General features: G+C 39.6%; 1 protein-coding gene across 9 annotated transcripts in view; it reads left to right on the forward strand.

Annotated features, from left to right (window-relative positions):
- Positions 1–18,821, forward strand: part of DOCK9 (dedicator of cytokinesis 9) — a 271,504-nt gene that overhangs the window by 183,426 nt on the left and 69,257 nt on the right. For all 9 annotated transcript variants that reach the window (XM_090023020.1, XM_090023039.1, XM_090023048.1 and 6 more), the window contains exons 31-36: positions 1,439–1,617; positions 2,787–2,903; positions 5,005–5,125; positions 8,832–8,965; positions 14,021–14,135; positions 17,418–17,484. In XM_090023020.1, coding sequence (XP_089879146.1) covers positions 1,439–1,617; positions 2,787–2,903; positions 5,005–5,125; positions 8,832–8,965; positions 14,021–14,135; positions 17,418–17,484 — 733 coding nt within the window. The remainder of the gene's footprint in view (positions 1–1,438; positions 1,618–2,786; positions 2,904–5,004; positions 5,126–8,831; positions 8,966–14,020; positions 14,136–17,417; positions 17,485–18,821) is intronic.

The raw sequence follows: 18,821 nt of genomic DNA on the forward strand, positions 1-18,821 counted from the left end.
TTGTTGTAAGGTCTGTTTTCCTGACCTCTGATCATGCGCGTGGCTCTTCTCTGGACTCTCTCACAACTTCACTTCAAGGTCATAGCAGAAGTTCTCATGGTGGTGCCCTGTCAGATTCCAACAAATCTGTGAATGCTGCTAAAACACTTTGTCCCAGCAAGGACACAAGAAGGAAGGAAGGACTACATACAGTATCTTAAAGTAGATGGATTTAAGCTTTTATTACTCTGTTGAAACATGCACATTAAAATTGTTGGGTTTTATTTGGTGTTTTGTTTCTTATGTGCATTTGTATATTTGTGAATATAAATTTGATTAAGGTATAGTTTAGTTTTGTTTTTCATTCCAATTACTATTAGAGATATTAATGTTTTAAGAGTAAAATATGGTGCATCTATCGCAGTGTGAGTTACTTTTTAAAAAAAAACTTTTCAGTATAATCTTTATATATAGTGGCACTCTTTTATTTAATATGCAAAGGTAATCTAAAAATTATTTTAAAAAAATCTTATATTGCATAGTCATGGAAAATTGTCCAAAGTAAGACTAACATAATACAGGTAAACAATGCAAGTTTTTGGGGGGAGGGGATTTTTTTTAACAGATTATTTAAAATTAATCATTTTTCAGATCTGGTTAGCAATTATTTACATTCATAATGTTTCTGATAAATTTTAGAATAAATTTAATTAATGTAGGGTCCTTTTCTTTGTGTGTACAATGCTTCTCCATGAAACATTTTTAATATCTACTACAAAGTTTTATGAAGTTTTTTACTTGCTAGAAAAAAAGCAGTAAATTCTTAGTCCTGCAAATAATTCCTTTCGTAGTGCAAAGTACTCAGTTCAGCGCATTTAGATTTTAAAGAACTTAAATATCTAAAAGTGAAGTACGATATCTATATGCAACTCATACTCTTGCAGGTGGCTCTGGACAGGTACAGCGGCTCAAAAATATGCAAATGGGCCTCTGATGCCCAAGAAGCGCCCTCATGATACAAAGATATTGACACCTACTACTACCATTGAAAAAAATGGGGGCACGTCCCCTGCATATGAGGCCTCTTATTAAGGTGCCTAAATACACATTTAGAAGACTGACTTTAGGCATTGAACTCAAATTCTGGCCCAAGTGAATTAAAAATAATTTACATTTAAATACTTGTTCCATTTTGCTGTTTCTGGGAATTTTTTGTTAAAAGCTATGGTAGTGTTTAGGTTTCATTAACTCTTTGGCTTTTATATGCTGAATGAATACATAGCATGTAGTAATAATCTAATGCACATACATGGTTTTGAAGTTAAGGTGGGTTTTCACACAAGGTATGTTTGATTTATCTTTATAAATGAAGTTGAACGAAGGGGAATGGAGGGAAGTTACTTTGCAAATTAATATTAATTGCACCACTCCTAAACTATAACTTGTACTCTACTTTCAGACCTTCAGCTTGACTATTCGTTAACAGATGAGTTTTGCAAGAATCATTTCTTAGTAGGACTACTCCTGAGGGAGGTGGGAAATGCATTACAAGAGTTCAGAGACATCCGGCAGATTGCAATTAGTGTGCTCAAGAACTTGATGATAAAGCATTCTTTTGATGATAGATATGCTTCCAAGGTAAGTTACTGCTGTGTCATCAATAAGAAGTGTTAGAAGTTTAGGTATATACATTTTAAGGTTTTATGAATAGAACTTTGTTTCTATTAATTTGCAAACATAGTAGCAAAAGACCATAAATGTTTTTAATGTGAGGATATGTATAGCTAATGTTGCTAAAACATTGGTTTCTGCACTTGTATCAGCTTGTTAGTGCATGCACTTTTTCATTGTGCTAAATTGTTTTATGATTACTGCATTGCAGTTAAATTGGAATGAATATTCATTCAGTTAGGATTTCTTAGCAAAAAATGACTTTTTTTTAACACATTTATTTTAGTGAACATTAGCAATTAGCTTACAATTACTTTTGGTCAATCTTCCCATTATCTATTTGAGTGACAAGTAGTTAATTTAAATAAAATTAGCTGTAGCAGTAAACACTGAATTATTCTGAAGTTTCCTGTTTGTTTGTTTGCTAATTTGGAGACAACTGTACTATGGAGAAGCCATGATATTTTGATTGCAGACCTGATGGGCTACTCAAGTTCACATATGTTAGTTTGACCTTTCCTGTATTTTGTTTAAACCAGAGGTTCTCAACCTTTTTCTTCCTGAGCCCTGCCCCCAGCATAAACTCCATGGCCCACCTGTGCCGCAACAACTGCCCGACTTCCCAGCCTTGCCATTACAACTCTAGGTATAGTGGGCAGGGCTTAGTGATGGAGAGGCCCAGGGCCACAGTAACCTGAGCAGCAGCAATACGGAGTCTCACCTGCTTGCAGGATGGAGGCTATGGGGCTGGGTGAGGTGGGCCTGTTCCTTCTTTGGGATAAACTTCAACCCCAGGTAGCCATGGCAGCTCTTCCATGTGCTGGGCCAGGCTGGCCAGATCCCCTGAAACCTTATTGTAGCACCCCTTATGGAGAACCATTAGTTTAAACCACATTTGAATACTGTAGATTTTCCTGTGACAGATATAATTAACAAGGAAGAAATTCCTTGTTTTGTAAATTTTAATGGCCATCCCTTTGAATAATGGCACACCAAGGGGAAAGTAGAGATTGTCATTGTGCATTGTTAAGGTAATGGATATGTCCTCAATCCTGATTTTGCAAATCTTTCCTATTGCTTAATAAAAACATTGGTGTCATACTGATTGCTAATGAGAACTATGAATTTGTTTTTAGAGCCACCAAGCAAGAATAGCTACTTTGTATCTGCCATTGTTTGGACTGCTAGTAGAAAATGTTCAGCGAATCAATGTCAAAGATGTGTCTCCTTTTCCTGTTAATCCTTCCAGCAGTGTGAGTGTGCACTCCTGATTCTTTTTTGATTATTCTCTTCTGTTTTTATCAGAATACATTCAGAAATATACCTAGGATCTTCTGTATATTAGGAGTCTAGGATAAGATTTCTAAAGGTAGTGACATGGATAACTACCTCTTTAAATATCTGGTGTCAGTTTCTCTAGACCAGTCAAGCTGCACATACCGTTACTATCTGAACTGGTGTGATGCCTTAGGGGTGATAGTGTGGGCTTGGTGTACATCTAAAATTTTAATATTTTGCTGTTTATGAACCAGTGTGGGCATGCAAAATTTTCATCAAAGTCATAAAAATTGTAGATGTCTAAGAGGTGCAAGATGGATGTAGTATAGTGGTTGTGAACCTTTTTTCTATGTGAATCCTTAAAAATTTTGAATGAAGGTACATACCTCTTTGGAAATATCAAATGGACATGTTGGACCCCTTTGAATTGTAAATGTAGGTATTCATATACTTTTGATCATGGTCATTTGTTGCAGACCCTCTAGACAGTCTGCAGACCTCCAGGGGTCCACGGATCACAGGTTGAAAACTACTGGTATAGTGTATATGTACTTGCTTTCAGAAATCTGTTTCTGAAATGTTGAAATTTAGTTCTGGGTGCCGCACTTCAAGAGGGACATGGAGAACCTGGAGAGGGTCCAGAGGAGGGCCACTCGTATGGTTGAGGGCCTCCGTGACCAGCTCTATGAGGAGAGACTGAGGGACCTGAATCTCTTCAGTCTCCACAAGAGGAGACTGAGAGGGGATCTTGTGACTGCCTACAACCTTATCAGGGGCCAGCAGCAGGGACTTGGGGAAAGTCTGTTCACCAGGGCCCCCCTTGGAGTCACCAGGAACAATGGCCACAAGCTGAGGGAGGATAGGTTTAGGTTAGATATTAGGAAGAACTACTTCACTCTAAGGGTGGCCAGAGCCTGGAATAGGCTTCCCAGAGAGGTGGTGCTCTCACCTTCCCTGGAAATCTTCAAGAGGAGACTGGATAGGCACCTGGCTGGGGTCTTGTGACCCCTGCCACCCCCAGTGCTCCTTCCTGCCCATGGCAGGGTGTCAGACTACAAGATCTGTCTAGATCCCTTCCGACTCATTGATTCTATGATTCTATGAAATAACATTAAAATTAAAATCTAACCATCAAAAATAGAAATGACTGAAAGTTGTTCTTGATTGGCTGCCTTATTTATCTGAATTGTAATGCAGTCTTTGTTAATGCACACTTTTTAAATAGGTAGATGCTATTTAAAATTCTAATAACTTTACTTTTTATTCAGGGATTATACTTTGTATTGTAGACGCTGACCCTGCTAACAGTTGTAGTTAAGATGCTGAAAGTTAGTGAGAATTCTCCTCCATAATATTAAGTGCATACGTAAGTAACAGAGGAACAGCAGTTTTTGATATTGAAATAAAAAAAGATGGTAGTTGTTGGTACTTGGCAAAATAGATCACATATTGAAGTCCTTTTAAAGCTTTTATCTAATTCAGTTAAACAACAGAATAAATACATGTAAATTAGCCCACGTTTATTTATTTATGGCTATATGCTAGGGTAAGGTTTCAAACCATCAGAGGAAGACAGCTCAGTAGAAGTAATGGGGAAAAATAATCCGTTTTAGGATGGAGCTCTATAACTTTGCAAACAGCATTTTGCAAAGTGCATGTCTTTGATGCCAGAGCACTAGATTCAATGATCCAACGTATCTGTTTGAGTCCAATGTTGCAAAGTTTCCATTATCAGGTCACACAACAAAGAGAAATATTTATGCAGTGTTTCTACTAGAAAGAATATCTGGATGATTTAAACAAATATAAGGTGAGTTTAAATATATAATTTTGCTACTAAAATTATCTAGGAAATGTTGCAGTAAATATTTTTGTATGTTAGAATTTATGAACCAATAAATATTACAGTCTTACTTCACTTCTCTGTGATGCACAAAATTGAGGCCATCCCTGGTTGATGAAAACATCAGATATCTCGCCTCTGCTTATATTAATATAGTTTTTATTATATAGAAATTCTAAATATCAGGCTATGCAGGTGATAGTCACTTGGGTGTGTTTTTCTTTCTTAAACAGAGCACAAAAGATGAATCACTCAGTTTGCCTACTGCAAATCCTGTAGTAACACCACAAAAATCAGGAAACACATTGGATAACAGCCTTCACAAAGATCTGTTTGGTGTTATTTCTGGCATTGGTAATATATTTTTAAGTCCTTGCTAGTTTAATTTTGTCTTCCTGTATTAAAAAGAAATGTTGTGAAGGCATGTAGATCTTGTTATGAAAGATAAAGTTTGAACTTGGTAAAAGTCTTTATTGACTTCCCCCCACACATTGTTTTGTTTCTATTGCTTTGCAAAAAAAGAGTTGGGGATAATCATGGTTGGGCAAAAGAATACCTCAGTTTATAAGAGAGTATCCAAAGGATTGCTGTTGGTGGTGGCTGCATAGTAATAGGGATTTCAACTTACTAGCTCTGAAACTGGGCAGAACCTTTTTTTCTAAGTTGCTCAGCATTTTCTCTAGCAGTCCAACTACCTCCCTGCATGTGACTGTTTTGCTTGAACAAATCTAATTGGAAAAAGAACAAATTAGAAATGAAACTAGTAATCTGATGCAGAATAAGAAAAGAACTTGAGCTAAGTCAGGTGCCAAGTCATTCACCTAAATTTGTTATTGCAAGGTAAAATGGGATAGACATTTGCTGCATATCAGCTGCTATTTACTTAGCCATCGTCAGTAGGTGAAAGCTAAATGGTGGTAGTGTCACTCTTAAGTCCTGTTCTAGTAACTAGTTTGTATGCACTTGCTTCCCTTTTAGAAAACTTCAGTGAGTCCTTGTAGTTATATTTTATAAATAAAAATTGAAACTGCTCATAATATCATCAGCAGAACACCTAAAACTTCAGCTCTTTTGGGAGAATGAACCAAAACATATTTGTGTTCTGATGTGTACAATTGAGATGATAACACAGCTAACATTAATAACAAAATCTCAAAAGTATTGTAATTGAGTCCTCCAGAGTAGGTGTCATAAAGATTTTGCAGTCTAACGAGAGATAAATCAATACAGTTGAGTTCAGATCCACAAACTTTGATATAAAGAGTGAATAGAGGAGTTTTTCCAGATCCTCAGAAATAATTGATAAACCCCATGAAGTTTCTCTCTCAGAACTGCCATATGAGAGGTCATGTTTACACTACATTTTGGGGTATTGTGGTACAATTTAACTTGGTACCTAACATGGGTAGGGACAAATTGTATTTAAAAACATTAGCTGGTTGTGGCTAGCCCTCAAGTAAATGTGGCTGCCTTTATCTGCAGTTAAGACAGAGCTGTTTTTTGCATCCTATTAGTTAAAATATTAGTTAACAAGTTGCTTGACTTTTTTCCAGCTTAAACTGAAACAGCTGTTTACTTATTCTTGAGAGAGATCAATTAATGACAGACTGTTTTCCTTCTTCCTTGGTTCAGAGAAGCTAAACTTTTAATATTCATATTTCACTGTTATGACCATACTTTGGATTCAGAATCTATACAAAAAGCAAATAGCTGAACATCATGTTCTTTACTTTCTAACATTGACAGGCAATTTATTGAGTTTCATCCAAAGATCTTTCTCTCCACTGAATAGAATGTTCAAAGCTTTTCATAATATAGATTCATGTCCCCATTTCTACTGGATCAATTAAATCATTTTACTGAAATGTGCTCAGAGACATCTTTGGCTTTGACCACCTCGTGTCTAATTCTAAATTTGGGTGTAGCTATATTGTTGTTGCACCCAGGAAGCTGAGTAAATACCTAGGCCATTAGCCTGCACTAAACTCTGTGCTGTCCCTCCTAGTAACGCCTGAGCTGGTTACCGATCTAGATATGTCTGTTTTAGCTGCAGTGTAGATACACTCCTACAGGTAGCAACATCCCAAATAATTCATGAGCCATCCAGTAGGTCTGAGAACCAGTAGCCCACAAAACTCTTTCGGTAGCTGTGGCGAAGAGAGTTCTGCCTTAAATAGATTTAGGCTATTCTGCTTGTAAGCTTTTGGCACTAAACATGATAATCTCTGATTCCTTAAGTAGAGGAAAAATTGACTGTTTGACTTTAGTGGGGAGGAAGTCACCCACCCATGTTTTGCCCAGTCATCTTTTGGTTGGGGCACAACTCCAGAAAGGGAGAAACCTGGGTTCTATGCCTCTGCCATCTGGAGGGGATTTGAACTTTCCAGTAGCATGCTAATGAGCAGGTTTGGGGCTAGGTAAAGTGGAGAGCATCCTTCATCTTCCTTGTTGATGCTGGGTCACTGGATAGAAAAAAATACAACTCGTTGGAGAAAAAGAAACATCCTGACTTCAACCTAGTGAAAAAGGGAGGGAGCTCAGAATTTTGATCCCATCCGTGTTCCCACTGCTGTTTCTCCACTTTGTACAAAATAGTCAGTCATTGGATAAAATGCATTGGGACTAAGGCCAGAACACAAAGCTTCCTCCATCCAAGAAAAATGCCTTCTTGTTGGCTTGTCTTGTAGTCAAGCTCCCTCTTGTCCGTCTTAGCTCTGGGACACTAGATGGAAAGGAATGCAAGAGTCACTGAGCCCAGAATGAAAGCATGTAAGATGAATCCAGACTGTCCTAGCGAGGACAGTCTCTTGAGAGGAAGCCTATTTTTAATTAATTAGTTATTAGATAAAATACATAAAAAAGTACGAGGAGTGGAGCCAGACTCAGAGCTTCCTTCCAGGAAAGTGCATGCCTCACTAAGCTTGAGTTAGATGCCCTCTTGTATGCATTACTTTCCATCCAGTGGCTCATGTTCAACAGGAGAAATGGAAAAATGCCCTCACCTCTGGGCTCTTGTATGCTGTTTGTCATTTAGATGCACTGATTCAAATGGGCTTGAGCTAGAACCTCACATAATGGTGTTTCCACAGGATGGAATAAGATTAGGTTTCAAGGAAGGGGGAAGAAGAGGCCAACATAAACTGCCCATGAAGATAATGGAAGAATAAACAGTATTTCCCTGGGTGCAACATAATAGCATGCTTGAAGCAAGAGGCATACTTTTTGACCTACTGGCAGGAAAAATTTAGCCATTTTAGAGATGGAATAAGATCCATCTCTAAAAGGACTTTTTAGACTTACTGGTATCAAAGTAACTAGTGCTTACCTGTTCTTTTTATGCAATGTTTATGTTATTTCTTGTCCTTTCTGGGGATGGGCATGCCAACATTCACACTTCTGGTGATAATGTTGGAAAGTCGTTTTGTTAAATTGCCACTTGCTTGCTTTGTCCTTAGGTCTTAGCTGTTTTTTTCACCCCTGCAGTCAGTTTTAGATTGTGGACTCAAGTAACAAATTTTTTCCTAAGTAGAGTATACATCTTTCGAGGCTGTTACTACTTGAAAAATGGTATTACCCTTAATGACTAAATGACTTTTTTCTTTAGCAACCGATAGTACTGTCTCTTTTTATTAAGGGAAAAAAAAAAGGAAATGAAGTAGTCAGCATTAATGTATGTCGTATCAACATTCCAGCTGGAAAAAATACTTGTTATTTACCTCAAGTCCTCCTGCAACTGGATATAGATTTCCTCAGTTCTGCATTAAATTGTTTTGTTGTTTTATTGTTTAAACAGCTCTTTTGTTTCAGTAACAAGTTAAATGGGAGAAATTACTTCACTGTGAATGGTTTACTGTGAATCTTTCTGGATGCTATTTAAAATGATCCTAACACGATGGTGAAATGCTTGTGATGTTGAATTGATATCATTATTAATTGTTAAAACCTTATCAAATATATTGAAAGGAGTAAGATTTGGCTCTTCTAAAAATTGCATTTACTTTGTGAATATAAATTTCTATAAATAAGCTTATATATGAAGAATCTTTTTCATTTTATTTAGCTTCCCCGTATACCTCTTCAACTCCAAATATCAATTGTGTAAGAAATGCTGACTCCAGAGGCTCTCTTATAAGTACAGATTCAGGAAACAGTCTCCCAGAAAGGCATAGTGACAAGAGTAATTCTCTTGACAAGGTAAAAAAGAAAAGCTTGTGTATAATTCTTTTTATGTTAAAATATATAGTTCATTATCACTAGAGAACTATCCATTATTTATTAGAAGTTTGGTTTCATTCCCATTGGAGATACTGGGAGTCTTTTTAATAATTCTTCTAGAGTGTAGTCAGGCTCTGAGTGTTTCATTAAAAGAAAGCATGTGTGAAATATCTTGTTATTTACTCGGTAGTATTGGATATAAACTTTTTGTTGTAATAATTATCATATGGACTCGTTTTGCCACTGCATATATCAGAATATTTTTCATATTACATAAACAGATTTCCTTAAATTAGTGAGATTATTAGAGAGTAGTTTTTTATGCTTTGCTAGATAAGAGCACTAAAAATATTAAGTTTTATGTTCAGGAAAACCAAATATTTTAAAGATTAGATTCTCAAAAGTGCAAACCTATCTATGTAAAAGTACAAGTCCCTTTCCCATTCAGCGAGTACTGTGCTCTTAAGGCTAGTTAATCTAAGTAATTAGTGCACCATTCTTACTAAACGCTAGAAACAAACTGTGTCCTCTTCCATCCATCCTTCCTTCCCTCCCCTCCTGAGCTCCCTTGCCTTGTCCCTGCAAGGAACATTCTTAGATTGAGTCAAGTATTTTAAATAATTTTTATTTTAAACCTGTTAGAAACTTAGGCGCTTTGGCTGCAGTAACTGTTGAGTTATGTCTTTTTAAAGCTTATATTGTTAGCACTTAATTTTCTTAGACCTTGTTGCACATATCACACTTTAACTTTTTCCCCTGACCCTGACATGCCTTCATGTAACAGAGAGAGAGACTGCTCAGAAGGCATTCTGCTCATGCTATGCGCACTAGTGGAGAGGAAGAAGAAAATTTCCACTCAACAAAGAAAAAACGCATTACTGTGGACTTTTCACTTCTAACAATCCCAGCTTTGCCAGAGAATGTTTTGCATGCTGCTCTTTGTCTTCAGTTACAAGAAGTATATGGGATTTATTTTGTGTGTTTGGCATAATTAAGTGGCTGAGTGAAATGCATGTTGACTAGAGTTTTGCCACATCTTAGCAGCAGTTTATATCCAGAATGTCACACAAGCCCATTCCTGAAGATGCATATGCACATACTTAATTTTAAACAAATGGATTCAGTAAAATTAATAGGACTACTTGCTTCAGTTTAAGTATAGATGCAAATGTTAGCAGGATAGTGGGTTTAGACTCTTTGAAATAAAATAGGACTATTCAATATTTTGGGCACAGAAAATTCTTTTATTGAAAACATTCCAAATTACTGTGCTGTTGCTAACTGGCAAAACTTGACCACTATATAGTTTTCATGTTTTAATTTCCAGAGTTTTCCTAGCAGATAAACGTAGAGCTGGAATTTTTAAAGGAATCTAAGAATTTGGTGATTTTAATTTGAACGTTCAATGAAATATAAACCTAAGTCTTTTGGCCTCTTTGAAAATCCCAGCCTAGACTTCCAGCTTAAATTTTTGCTTTCTGCATGCTGTTAATGTTTTCCCAGAGTAATAGCTACTCAGTTATCTACTCACCTAACTTTGAAAAGATCAGTTATACAACATACAGATTTTTTTCCCTAATTGTTTTACGGGTTTTATTAATAAAGAGTGATTAGTAATTTTTTTATTACGCATGAAAATGTTTAAAGAACCCTGATTGTGGGATTCATCTAAGTTTCTTTAAACAGCTTCAGAGACATTAGGGAGAGGAAAGATGGTCCCATGGCTAGGGCATTAGCCTGAGAACCAGGTTTAGTTCCCTAATATATCAGACATATAAGTTTAGTCTTTCTGTGCCTCAGTTCCTCCTCTGTAAAATGTTGGGGAAAGTACTTCCCTACCTGATAGGAGTACTGTCAGGAGAAATACAGTAAAGATTGTGAAAATCTTGAAGCCAATGGCATGTAAGTAGATGTTGCTTCTCCTGCTTTACAGTACTTTCTAGTTAGGATTAAATCTCATTCTGCATTCATTTTTATTCCCTAACTGTTGAATGACTGATCTGGGACTCAGGTTATATGTTCAGTCCCAAATCAACACCACTTTGCGTACACATTCACAGTGTGAGTAGAGCCTTCAACTGGAGATTTTTGTCTTAGCAGTAACTGTGGAGTGCATCATATCCATGTCCTTCATGCCTCTTTTCACCTGCGTGCTAGCCTCTTCCTGCTCCTCAGTCTCTCTCAGCTGCCTAGTAGAAGATGGAGAAGTTCCTGTTTGATAACTCTTGTGGCCTGTATTCCAACTCAGTCTTTTCTGGCTTCTACTGCTTTTTTATTTCCTCTTCTTCTTACCTGTTTCTTAAATATTAAGTTCCTGCTTTTTCCTTCATCCATTTTTATTATGAAGGAGGAGAGGTCTTTGCCTTTGGTAGGAGCTTTGGTCTGGGTTTGCCTTTGACTTGTTTGCTTTTAATTGTCCCTCTGTATGCTTTTGCTCCAACATGAGTCACTGCTTTTTGGAAATTAAATTTCCTAGTGTCTACTTCCCCTCTTCATGAAGGGTAGCAAGCCTTTTATTTTATTTTTCACTTCTATTTCTTTCATAAAGGGAGTTGGTCTCTCTATGGCAATGCAGTTATGCAGATCAAGGTGTTTTGGAGTTGTCCTTCACATTAGTTGCATCAATCCAGAGACTGTCCATGTGGATTAGCAGGCTGTTACAAACTCTATACGAGATCTCCAGTGTAGACTCCCCCTCTGTGATTTAGACCCATTTCACTATAACTCGGGTCTGGTGACTACTCAGTGGCCATGTCTACATGAGACACTGACTGCACAGTAGCCTGATACTACTGTGCAGTAGCATCATGTGGCAAAAAACATAATGTGACACTACTGCACAGTAGTATTAGGCTATTGTGCAGTAGCATCTTAAAAAAGCATTCTTCAGTACTATTACGTAGTAACTTGGGTTACTGCGTAGTCATTTTAGTACTTGCTACTAAATGACTGTACAATAATGATTGTGCAGTCAGCATCTCATGTAGACACAGCCATTGTCTCCATAAGTGATGTCTGCAGAACAGTTGCATGGAGCTGAGTATGTGCTTTTACCAAGAGCTACATGACTGTACAGGTCTCCAGGGCGGATTCTGCATTTGGTGAAGCAGTCCTACAGTCACTGTTCACTGAGCCCCACCTCCAGATAAACTATACTAATTCATGGCGGGAAGGAGTATGTAAGTAAACAGTTACTCAAAGGAGAAAAATGTTACTTGCCGGTAACCAGCATTCTTCAAAAAGTGTTGTCCACATACCATTCAAACTCTACCCTCCTTTCCCACTTCCTCAGTCACATGCATAATATGATCTTTGCAGTTGAAAGGAAACTGAGGGGTGGGAAGTTAGCACTGCCTGTATTCACTTCAGTATGGGATCATGAGGTAGAGGTAGTACAGAGCTGTGGTGGTCTGGTTATTGCTAAGGCAAAAAGTCTCAGGGCATGAGTATACACATGGTGAGAATGCGTATGTAGACAGTATCTTTCAAAAAATTCTAGTTACCAGTAAATCACTACCCTGCATTATAAGCACAACAGTACTATTTAATATATGACCAATAAGATGGGAAAATTAAAATATGATTCCTTAAAAATTTCCCATCCATGCTATCCCTCCCAGCATTCAGACAACAGGTAAGCAAGATGAGCATTGCCATATCCTGGAGATCATTGACTTCGGTATCTCATGTAAAGGGTTTGGTAAATGCCACAGCTATGTTTATTGTTATAATAAGAATGCCCTGTCAGTAGCTTTCTCTTGTCTATATCAAGAAGGCTGAGCACTGTTACAGATTAACTCTGGCAGGTGCAGAGGTCAGAGGTGCAGAAACACGCTGCAGAAGTCCCTCAGGTTGGTCCCAAATCCAAGTCAGATATAATCCCTTAAACTTTACCAAAAACCTACAGAGAATCCATGCAGAGTGTGGAGCAGTGGTATAATACAAATGTGTGTGGTGTTCAAGAATTCCAACTGATAAAGCTGTTCCCTACCTCGATCTTTTAGGAGGTATTCTTGCAAACTTACTTGCAAGTATCTTTATATTTTTCTAATGTCACACAATTAAAGAAAGGCATCTCTATTCACAATAGGTAAAACCAAATGTGTGTGTGTTATGCTTTGGCTTTACTATATTTTTCCACTTGGTCTGAGAAATGCAAGAAATGTTCTTTTCACAGGTATGCAGAGTTGTTCTAGTGTTTGGATAGAATTTAGTCAACATTTATCAATGTTGGTTAGCTCCTATACTTATGGGAAACTATAAAATAGGAATAGGTTCTCTAAGAATGATTGTACTGAAGCAAGCTTCCCACAAACATTACATGTTCTTTGGAGTTCTCATTTATGACTTTGAAAAGAAAGAAAATTCTGTGGAGTCAGAGCTCCATATTGCCGCTGTTGAAAAATAGAATCCACAGGTGTGAGCATGGATTTATCTGTCAACAGTCTTGATTCCCGGTTTTGTTTTTCCAAAAAAGGACTATACAAATTCATTGATGCTAGATCCATTAATAGTTGTTAAACAGACTAGGAATGTATCTCTAAACCAATGACGGTGGATGCCAGAGGGGCATAACAAGGGATAGACTACTCCAGATATAAACCCTGTTCATATGCTTTCCCTCGTGATCATCAATTTCTGCCACTGTCAGAGATAGAATACTGGTCTACATGTACCATTGATCTGACGTAATACGGGACTCCTTGTGTTCTTTTAGAGAATTTTAATTTGGCACTAAAGTTCCTATAAGTGTGGCTTCCTCTATGTAATTATTTTGAATAACAGTTACTGGCAAGTAATCTTTTACCCATGAAGGGAAAAATGCATTCAGAAAATAAAACTAAAGAAAGTTTCAGTTTGATGTATTTTGTGCACAGTTGTATGCGTTAGTAACCCATTGCTGTATTTGCATTTTGATCTTCTGTCCAGTCTGAGATGACTTTATTTTTCCATGGGAGTTAAGATCATCCAAATTATTAGCTTTTATCAGTTTAGCAGATAATTTAACCCATATTTTCTCCTATTTATTCTTAGAACCAACAGAGTGGCACTTTAGGAAGTTCTTTAATTCGCTGTGACAAACTTGATCAAGCAGAGATCAAAAGTCTGCTCATGTGTTTCCTTCACATTTTAAGAAGCATGTCAGATGGTAGGTAAATTCTACTTCATTTTGTTAATTTATGAGCGATTTATAAATATAACTTAAAAATAGCTTAAAGTATGCTCTTGATAATGGTTGTGATGTTATGTAAAACCTCTTATATGCAACTATTTATATGTAAGACTACATTTTACATAGCTGCTTAACATATTTGAGCAATGAAATCAAACCCAAGTTTAAAACATTAAATACGACTACGTGAGCCCGTGTTGAAGTCTCTCCTATACCAGGCATCTTGTTGACCTTGGACCAATCATTTATTGTCTCATTTCTGGTCTGCAAAACAGGGGTTATAGTGCTTGCTTACCTCATGGGGCTACTGTGAATTGTATCATCTAGAATAATAAAACAAGTACAATGATTGTGAGAGCATTTCTATTAAAGATTGTGGTATACTCATGTATTTGACTGGAGGACACACACACACACACACACACACACACACACACACACACACGCGCGCGCGCCTGAAATAGCCTTATAGTATGTGTCGCAGGCACTGAAGTGCCTGCTCCTAAAGGACAGGTGTGGGTTGCTGGGGCAACCACTGAGGTCAGCTGACCAGGAGGGGGCAGGGCCTGGCCTATATAAACAGCCTAGGCTGAGGCCAAGTGGGCAGTTCCCCTCTGGCAGTTATAGAAGATGGAGCTGTGCGGGAGTAAGCAGAGCATGAGAAGCCTGATGACCTGAGTAGCTTAGGTGGAGAACACCAGGCAGAGGTACCCCTGGCTTGGATGGTAATGTTGATGAGCCTGAGGGCTTAGGGTTAGAGTTTGGCCAGGAGGCCTAAGTTTGTGTTGCAGCCGATTGGCTTATGGGTTTTGTTTATTGTTACACCGGAGGACCAGGAAAGGCTGTAGGGGTTGGAGGAGGCCTCATGGGAGCTCCCCAGTAGCGTAGGGGTTCCTGGCACCAGAGAGGGTGCCGCGTTTTGGGGTTTGTATAGACCCCGGCCCCAGTCGGGCAGTGTCGTGCAGGTGAGGAGCCCAGTGCGGGTAAGTGACCCGGGAAGGCGGGTCTGGGGGCCAGGCACGGCTACGGCCACCTGAGCCCTGAGCGCGGGGAGCGCGAGGCACATAGGCCCCAGTGTGGGCGGGAATCGCGCGAGCAAGGCTCCAGTGTGGGCGCGGGCATGAGTAGAGCCCCAGGGAGGGTGATTAGCATTCAGATCAGGATAAGCCCCAGGGAGGGCGCATGGCATCGTATTGGGATAAGCCCCAGGGAGGACGCACATAGGCCCCAATGCGGGCACGAGAAGAAGCCCGGAGAGGGCGAGAGACTGAGTAGAAGCCCCAGGGAGGGCACATGGGAACAAGGAGCCCCAGGGAGGGCATACTGAGAAGCCCCAGATGGGGGCGAGCTTACTGAGAAGCCCCCGGAGAAGGGCGCGCGTACGGGTAGAGGCCTCGGAGGGGGCCGCTAAGGAAAGATCATAGACACAACAACGTCCGGGACAACTGAGAGGCTTGGGGTGTGGCATTAGGGGCGGTAGGAGCCATGTGTAGCCCTGTGGCGGGAGTGCACTAAATCATCAGGAGACGGGGTACTGGCGGAAGTATGCAAAAGGGTACTGTGCAAGAGGGTAAAAGGCAGCCTCTCTTTTATAATATTTTCCAGCAAGATGTGGCGGGCGAGATAACGAGGGTGCATAGAAACCCACCTGACACAGTAGGGGGTGCCAGGAGAGATCACGGCCACTCCAGGGCCCCTGCCCTGTGACAGTATGAAATATAATAAGGTTATTCATATGACATTACCATAAATTTGAGTAACATAATGACTTTCAAAAATAATCTGAATTTGCACAGTAATTCATATAATTAAAATACTGACTAATAAAATTAGCAAATGAATAACAATTGACTATAGTTTATAATTTACCATATTTAAAGCTGTAAGGGATAAAACAGAGATACACAACATTTCCTAGACAACAGCTCAGTTTATCATCATTTTTGACTGTAGATTTCCAAAATTTTATCTCAAGCCAAGAATACCAAGACCTGTAATGTGGAAGTTAAATTTTCTGTACTAGATTGAATTAAATGCGTAATTGTTTTCAATGCATATTAAATGATTACTTTTCCAAATAAATTAATGGACTGAATAGTCTCTATCAGTATTGGGCAGCTTTTAGGAATGAAAATAAAAATGTGTGAGTGCACTGGCACTTGTGTGTACTTGTCTGTTTTACACATATGCGCACAATTAATGCTATTTAGTTGGCTACACTCCACGTCATTATGACTTTATATACTTTATGAGGAACAAAGCAAAATCAAAAAAAATCTTTTTCAATATTTTATTTACATTTTGAAGTATATAATATTCCAGAATGCACAGTTCAGAATGCCTCGTATTTGAGCGCTTCATATGTATGTGTTGCTTCAATAATTGTTCAAACAAAGGCATTTGTACACGCCATGTTTTTTGCCCTTCCTTGCGCTGCAATGGTATGACTGCACAAGTGGGTTTTCCAGACACTTTAAGGCTTTCTGGTGCATTAAACTAAAACCCCTTGGACATAGTTTAGTTCGTATCACTCTGAATTAAAGTGCTGTGTCCATGGATTTGTTGCATGCAAACATAAAGGCACTCAAAGATGTGTAATGAGCCTCTTTGTTCACCAGATGGCACTGCGACTTTTTTGTAGTTCATCCCTTTGAATTGCTGCCACTTTTTTTTTTTCATGTGCTATGTGTCGGCTCACTGCTCATACAGCTGTGTGGCAGGGCACGGGATGGGGGCCTCAGGCCAGGGGGGCAGTGCGAGACTGTCCCGCGCAGCATTGACCAGGCACCAGGCTTAATTAGTTTGAAAACCAAGTGCATGCAAACACTCATGCGATGCTCCAAAATAAGCAAGTTTTTAAATTTTATAAACCTACTTAATTTTAATGAGGATTAAACCCTGTGATGTGTACAGGTGCCCCTATTTTTCTTAAAACTCCTTAACAAGCCAGTGTCTCTAAACTTGATAAGTATATAATATTCCTCTGCCATTTCATGCCATAATGCATTCAGTAACATCACAAGAATATTCAGGAGAATATCTTTGCAATTTTCAAAGGAACTTCAAGGAAATGAAGTATGAATCTATGAAAATATTAAACAATATAAAAAAAAAAAAATAACCATCAGGTTGTCACCATTTTTTGACTGTCTGAATCTTCATCACCTAAAATTTTGAGAACTCATACCAACTGACCAGTATTACTATGTGTTAAATACTTGTTTTTATTTATTAATTTTAACTTCTTCATTTTCCTAGATGTTTTGTTTACATATTGGAACAGGGCTGCAACATCTGAACTTATGGATTTTTTCACAATCACAGAGTGAGTTTTCTTAGCTTTTCCTAAAAACTATGCCTTCATTGCTTGTTGAACTTTTCAGTGTAGGTATTTCACATTTTGTTACCCAAAGCATGCCACCATCAGTTTGAATTCAGAAGTCAATTTCATGTTCCACACTAACCTTATAGAGTCAGTATAGAGGTACCAGCCAATTACCCATCACAAATGATGGGGGGTGGGGGGGAAGAGCATGTGCCCCCTGTCTGGACCCACTCCCCCTTTTACCTCCTGCTGCTTGGAGTCTGGGCCTGCTCCCCACAACAGTGGCGGAGGGAGTGGAGGAGTGGACCTTCACCTGATGCAAGGGAGGACCAGGCCCAAGGGCAAGGAGAAGCCGGGCTGCCACGGTGTGGGGAGCAGCGGACCCAGGCCAACCCGGCAGTGGTGAGGGGATGAGAGGACCGGGCTCGGAGCCAAAGCAGGGGAGTTGGGGGTGGGTGAGGAGTGGGACTGGGCCGCCTCCTCCCCTCCCCCAGCCGCTGCCATGTTGGGCCGGGCCCACAACTCCCCCACCACTGCTGCAGCAAACCGGCTTCTCCCTCGGCTCAGGCTTGGTTCTCCTTCCCCCTGTGTCAGTCCCGGACCTGGGCTCACTCCTCCCCTCCCCACACTACTGCTGCCGCAGCATGCCCACTATTCCTCCCACTGCCGCCACATCATCCCGCATTTGGGCCCTGCAGGCGGTGATAACAGAAGTGGGGAGGGGTGGGCCGAAGCTAGCACTGGTGGTCTTGCCCCTTCCCACCCCCCCAGCGGTATCCTGACACCACTCCCCCCGACATCACCATTGCCATCAGCTGCAAGGAGTAAGAGTGGGGACAAGGCCAGCTCCAGTGGCCTCGCCCCCTCTACCCTTCCACTCCATTGTTGCCACCTGAAGGGAGCAGGGCTGAGAGGGTGAGCTCAGCCTCCCTGTTATGTCTGCTCCATTACTCTCGCCTCCAGGGAGCAGGGCGGAGTGGACCCTCCGCCCCCTGTGTCCCCACCATCATGGCGGTGCTCCACCGCTGCCAGCTCCTGTTTTAACCCTTGTTCGCACTCTGGCTGTTTGTCAGCCAGTCAAAGCATGAATAAAGCATTACAGAAAGACAGACAGGTTAAGGCTTTTATAATATTAGAATGATATCTGTGGGAATTAAGGTGGCCCTTAAACAGGTTTGGGCACTTAAAGTACTGTTTTCTTCCCTTTAAAATCGCATTTCTTTCAGACCCCCATTTACATTCAGATCAATCCTATAGTCAAAATCACTGAAAGTAAAATGGAGTTATAATTCATAAATGATTACTGTTACTGACTTTCTCTGGAAGGGAAATTGGCT

The sequence above is a fragment of the Crocodylus siamensis genome, chromosome 1 (assembly GCF_052110815.1).
Source record: "Crocodylus siamensis isolate JL-2025a chromosome 1, ASM5211081v1, whole genome shotgun sequence".
Taxonomy (NCBI): domain Eukaryota; kingdom Metazoa; phylum Chordata; order Crocodylia; family Crocodylidae; genus Crocodylus; species Crocodylus siamensis.